At 41.3% G+C, this 6,593-nt stretch overlaps 1 protein-coding gene across 1 annotated transcript; it reads left to right on the top strand.

Annotated features, from left to right (window-relative positions):
* Positions 1–16: 16 nt before the first annotated feature.
* LOC123176250 (putative disease resistance protein RGA1) lies at positions 17–4,938 on the top strand. Its single transcript, XM_044590549.1, has 2 exons — positions 17–3,844; positions 4,511–4,938. Exon 1 carries the CDS (start codon positions 296–298, stop codon positions 3,833–3,835), a length of 3,540 nt encoding a protein of 1,179 aa, XP_044446484.1. The 5' UTR covers positions 17–295; the 3' UTR covers positions 3,836–3,844; positions 4,511–4,938.
* The last annotated feature ends 1,655 nt before the right edge of the window (positions 4,939–6,593 follow it).

Genomic DNA, 6,593 nt, shown 5'->3' on the forward strand with positions numbered 1-6,593 from the left:
AGGGAAATTTCAGTAAACCGGGGAAGGGACAGGTATGGGCGGGCAAGCAGAACGGTCTGTCTTATGAAGGTGTGAGGAGTAAGAAGAAGATAATTTGGTATTTACAACATGTAGTGTATATTTCACGTCACGACATCCATATATATTGAGTATAGCATGCATTACACGTACATGATTTCTAGTCAAAGCACAAAATGTTTGCTAATAATTGAAACTTAATGATTTTATTTGCACCGCAACTGCCGCCAGAGATCATTCATGATGTTTCTCTAACTTGCTTACTTGCTTGAGACTAATGCCATGGGTGGAAACGGACCAGGACAAAATAATTACTACAATAGCCAGCTTGTTGTATATTCTGACTGAAAAAATTATTTCCACAATCCTTATTCTGTCCACTCTTTGCTCACAGGACGAAGACAGATTCCATCTCTGCGCTCCTGCAACCATGAGCTTGTCTGCCGCCGGGATCATCAGTGCCATCAATGATTGTGTCAGTTTGTTTCTGTCGGCCAAATCTGCCATTTCATCTCTGCGCTCCCGATGGAGTGGCTCACAAGAGCAAAGTCTCCAAGATCATGTATTGCAATTACAGAGTGATGTACAACATCTCTGTGACACTCTTCCTGCAATGTATCACCTCATTAATGGAGCAGAGTGGAGAAGCTATGAAGAGCATGTGGCCAAGCTCCTTCCGAGTCTCAAGGATGCCGTGTCTGAGGCCGAGGACCTTATTGATGAGTTCAGATGGCACGAGATGAAGGTGCAAGTGGAAGGCAATGCAATCCAATCTCCTTTCATTGACTTCCTTGATAAGGTCATTCATGGAAACTTCAACATGTTGAATGATGTCCAATTGAGGTTGAATTACCTTTCGAGTGAGATGAAGGGTATGGGGCTTCGTGAAGTTACACATCACTTTGCCAAATCAGTTAGGCCAGTGACCACCTCTTTGTTGTCAAAGGAAACAAAGATATTTGGTCGTGAGAAGGAGTTGAAACAGGTATTGGGGTTTCTTAATGTACCTACACGTCCAAAACGCAAAAGGGCAACTAGTTCAATATGTGCATCAACAAGCACATCATCAAGCAACCATGTTAATGCTGAACCAAAAATATCAAGTCTTCCTGTTTTGGTGGTAGCTGGAATTGGTGGCGTTGGAAAGACTACTTTGGCCCAACATATCTGCAACCATCAACGAGTGAAGTCTCACTTCGAGCTAATAATTTGGATTTGTGTCTCAGATGACTTCAATGAGAAGAGGTTAACTAAAGAGGTCATAGAATCATCTACTGGAAAGGGGCCAAAGATTGATCATTTGGATTCTCTTCAACGTGCTCTTTATAACCACGTGAAAAATAAAAGGTTATTGATAGTCCTTGATGATGTGTGGGATGATGCTTTGAAGGATAATGGGCGATGTTGGGAGATGTTTTGTGCACCTTTTACAAGTGTCCAAGAGGGAAGTGCGATGTTAGTCACCACTAGATGTCCAAATGTTACCAAGGCCGTGCACACAATGGAACCAGTTATAGTTGAAGGTTTAAAGGACGATGTCTTTTGGAATTTCTTCAAGTTATGTGCATTTGGATCTGAGGGTTCTAGCAATGATCCTGAGTTAGAGTGTATTGGAAGAAAAATACTTCCTAAATTGAAGGGTTCTCCTTTGGCCGCCAAAACTCTAGGGCGCATGTTAAGCATGGACCTTCAAGCATCTCATTGGAGTTCCATACTTGAGAGTGAACTGTGGGAGTTGAAACAAAAGGAAACCGAGATTTTGCCTGCCCTTCGGTTGAGCTACATGTATTTACCATTCTATTTGAAACAATGCTTTGCATTCTGCGCCGTGTATCCCAAAGATTACAAATTTGAGAAGGCATGCTTAGCTGAAATTTGGGTGGCAGAAGGCTTTGTGGAGCCTCGAGGTGGTGTTCCCATTCAAGATATTTGCTATCAGTATTTTGAAGACCTTGTGGCGCGGTCCTTCTTTCAAAAGGTTAATGGTCGATATGTAATACATGACTTGCTGCATGACATGGCACAAAAAGTTTCAGAGCACGACTGCTTCATCTTACGAAATAAGAGTGACTTTGATAAAGTTCCCCAGAATGTTCGCCATATATACATACTCCCTAGCAGTGAATTTGATGATTCCAACTTGTTGATACTATGCAAGTACACGAAGCTACGCACCCTAATTTGCAAGAATAATTTAGGGAAAAGAACAAGCTTTGTAATGGATCACTGGTGTGCTAAACTTCCGCGTATGCGTGTGATCTCTTTTGTCTTCACAAATGTGTTGCCAGATAGTATTGGTAACTGGAAGCATCTTCGGTACCTTGAAATCTCTAGAGCTTGTCCTTTGAAGAGGATCCCTTCAACTTTCTGTTGGCTATATAATATGCAGATTTTATATGCCAAGAAATGCAAGATACAAAGCTTACCCGCTGACTTTGATAAGTTGACCAGTTTACAGAAATTTGAATCAAATGGATTAACTATTGATGCAGCCAATCAAGAGGGACAAGGAATTAGGTCAATTAAGAATCTAAATCAAATTCGTGGATACTTGGAGATAGCTAATATTGGTGTTGGCATCCTAACTAAGGATCATGCAGCAGAAGCTGAACTAAAGAAAAAGAAATATGTTGACGAGTTGGTACTAAAGATGCGAGGTGCTTTACGCTCCCTTGAGTTTTATATCCACAACAATGATATAGAAGTGCTTGAAGTTCTACAACCTCCTATCAGCCTCAAGTCTCTGTTCGTCGAGAATTATGTCGGTGTCTCGCTCCCAAGCTGGTTTCAACCACAAAACTTGCCAAGCTTAACATCTCTCAATTTTAAGGGTTGTATTGGACTGAAGAGCATAAACCTGAACAAGATACCTGCAATTGGTACTTTCTTGTCCTTGACAAACTTATGGATTGATGGGTGCGAAAATTTATCAAGCCTAGAAGATTTTCTGCAACCAAGTTATGTACCTGGCATCAAGAAAATAAATATTATGGATTGCAAGATGTTAGCATCTGTACCAACTGAGAGTTTTGGGGGTTTTCATTTCCTTGAAGAACTGGGCATATTTGATTGTCCGAACATCTGTCACCAAAGATTGGTATCGCCATCCCTCAAGGAGCTCCATTTGTGTCGTTCTAGTCTCTTTTGCAATATTGACTGCTGCTCCCTCACCTCCTTTCATTGTCAATGTGAGTTTTCCACATCCATACAACTACAAACGTGGAGTCTTCCAGCTTTAAAAACGTTGGTAATTTGGTGCAAATCTCTTACATCTATTGGAGGCTCTAGCTGCATTAGAGCATTCCCATCCCTTACTATCCTACAAGTTCAGTTCTGTGATAAATTGTCAACCCTTGATGGCATCCTAACACAAGAATACCTACCTGCTATTGAGAAAATTGGCGTCGAATTTTGTCCTGATTTACTGTCCCTGCCAGTTGAAAGGTTTGTGAATTTTCCTCATCTGAAACATCTCGTGGTTTCTATTTGCCCAAGTCTCAACTGGCAAAGGGGGCTTGTGTTGCCATCATCTCTCCAAAGACTAAGCTTCAGGAGCTGCGGCGATATTTCTCCATATGTTCCCAGCTGCCTACAGAACCTCACATCCCTCGTCTCGCTGAGCATTGGTAGGTGCCAGGGTATAACATCCATTCCAGGTGACATTTGGAGCGGTAATCTTACATCACTTGAGGAACTGAGGATTTCGGAATGTCCAGACCTAGTTTCATTTGGTGGAGCAGAGGCAGTTACAAATATAAAGAAGATTCAGATATACAAATGTCCAAAGTTAAAGGAAGCGGATCAGATCGATAGATGACCAGCCAAGGTATTTGTGCTTACACTTATTTCCCGTCCAGCTTTTACTTATATTTTGTTCGATAGATTCATGATGCGTTATGCAGTAGCAATCCAACCTAAACCACTATCTTTAAAGTACGCTGGATTTACTTACTGATTGTTTCGACAATGAGGTTAAAACATCCGACCTCTACATCATCGATGCACACAACCATCTTTTTTCTGCTTGTTACTTAGAATGGTTAGTCCGTATAGAACCATGTTCTGTTCCGGAAAGAAAAGTCCGTATGGAATCATGATCTGTTAATATTTCCTGAAAGAACCATATCACAAATTGCATACATGTGACATTTTGAAAAACTTGCTAACCTTGCGTGTCAAGTCGGCTAACACTTGTTTCTGTCCAGCGTTTTCTTCTCTCTTGTTCGAAATTCCATATACACAAGAAATAACTCATGTATTATGCAGTACAAAGTAGCAATCCAAGTTAAATTGTTATCACTAAAGTACGCTGGCACCTAGATGTATTGTATGTCTTGTTTCTTCTTGTTAGTTCCTATGTTTAGTTCATATAGAATATTTGATCTGTTAATGTTTCCCTGGAGGAAAACTGTGTGCTCTTGTGTCGTGAAACTCTCCCTTTTTTTATTTGCCATATAGGCTTTACTGACCTTGTTTTCTTATTCAATGACAGGCGAGCAGGAAGCCATAGCTGCATCATTTAAAAAATTGGAAAACCTGAGGACAACGAGACTTTATGCTTTCCGTCTCACCGTCTCTACCTATCTCCCCGTAGGAGCCTCTCTCTTTTAAGTGTGTGAACAATGAAGACTTTTGGCATGTTAAAGATCTGGAATGTGTTTTACCATGCATGGATGGGCACTGCATCTGCATCTTCATCTTGCTTAGTCTCAACAACCACGACGAGTAAATCGGAACGGAGGGAGTACTTCGTAGGGTGTGGTCTGGAACTGGTTGATGCAACTCATTGATTGATTCATCACTATTTTGGTGCATTCCTTTCTGTTCTAGGATTTCTTGTCTTCGACTCTCACTAGAATGATGCTGTAGCGTTTACAATATGTTTTCCTCACAACTTGGTTGACACAGAAAGAAAGAAAGAAAGAAAGAAGAACACAGAGCTGAGATGGCTATTGTACAACATGCCAACAGCTATTACATGAGATATTTTCTAATAGACAATTGAAAGTGCCAGAATATTATATCCAGCTTTAGTATTGACTCTGAAGAACTGATAATACAAAAACAGAGCAGTCGGAAATGATTTGCAGTGGTAGGGTAATAACCAAACCAATAAAAACTGACCATACAAGTAATGTACCTAATAAGTGCAGTAAGAGTGATGCTCTGCTGGTGAAATTAAGAAGCAGAGGATGCTACTCTGCTCCAGTAGCAACAGGAATGGGCAAAAACGGCAAGCTTGATTCATTTGCATGATCAAGGGGGTCAAATCCTTGCTTACAAGGGAATCAATTTGTCTAGTAGAAACTCTAGACCAGACGTGCTCTGTATGTAGTAGATTACCAGCCAAACTGACGTCCAAGCAAAGAATTTACAGTGGAGAGACAAAGCACGCCCCCAACACAAACAAACAGTGACGATGAATCATCATTTGAGTTGCATCCATCACTTCCAGACAATACACTGCACCTCAAAACTGACTGATCCTGCTCATTGTCCATAGAACTAATCTCGATATTCAACACTGACACTCTTGTGACCTGGAGATTCATCTTAATTTGTGCAGCACCATACTTAAATAATCATCGGAGGCATCTTATTTCCTCACTTCTGAAACTTGGAAACAATCGCAAGGTAAAACAAACAAACACAAAAGAGCAGTCTGAAGAGTCTGAACCCTGCAAGCCAAATTGTTGTCCTCACTTCTGAACCCCAAAATCTGTCTTGGAAAAAATGTGCAGTAAGCAGGGTCCAGGTTCTCAACCCATGCTAAGCTCCAGCAGCGCATGCATACACTGTATTAGTGACTTAAGTAAGGTACACTACCTTAGCTTTGCTCTGCTGTACACTGCAATTCCTTTCGAAATAACCAAACAATAATTCCAGAGTAGAGATGCACCAAAACACACAAATGCATACATATACAACATGCCTTACAGATGCACCGTGAGTGCAGTGAGAGTCATGCTCTGCTGGTGAAAAAAAGCGAAGGATGCTACTGCAATGGCAACAGAAAATGACACCTTAGTTCCTTATGATAATCAAAGGCATCAAATGCTTTCTTAACAACTCGTAGCTCGCGAGCTTAACCAGCGCTTGATAGTTCGGCTCGTTAAGCTCGTAGCTCGCTTTTTAATGAACATAGCCAATCATTGATTTCAGCTCGTTAACCTTAACGAACGAGCTAACGAGTTTCATGAGTAGCTCGTTAGTAACAACACAGTACATTTTTTCATCTTACGTGATAAACTTTTTATAACACCTCAGCCCATCCATTCAATCTAATCGAAATAGAAGGCAACAAACTAGTGCATTTCTTTTTGTAGTCACCATATTTTATCTTGAAAACCACACCTACACACTCATCCTGTAGACCGTAACACATTATAATCTGTTAACGAGCGCTCGCGAGCTTAATGAGCTTTAAACGAACCGAGCCGACCGTAACACCAATTTCCTGGACCTGTTCGCCGAACTTCAAGCCTCTGCCCCCCCCCCCCCCCGGGGCACCGCCACATTAGGTGGCTGTGGATTGGGGTCCTAGCCTGGACACTTTGGACCATCCGCAACAAGCT

This window comes from Triticum aestivum, unplaced genomic scaffold (genome assembly GCF_018294505.1).
Source record: "Triticum aestivum cultivar Chinese Spring unplaced genomic scaffold, IWGSC CS RefSeq v2.1 scaffold240544, whole genome shotgun sequence".
Lineage (NCBI taxonomy): Eukaryota > Viridiplantae > Streptophyta > Magnoliopsida > Poales > Poaceae > Triticum > Triticum aestivum.

Excerpts from the sequence above, each read along its gene's own strand:
- LOC123176250 (XM_044590549.1), top strand. The coding sequence starts at position 296 with ATGCCATGGGTGGAAACGGACCAGGACAAAATAATTACTACAATAGCC.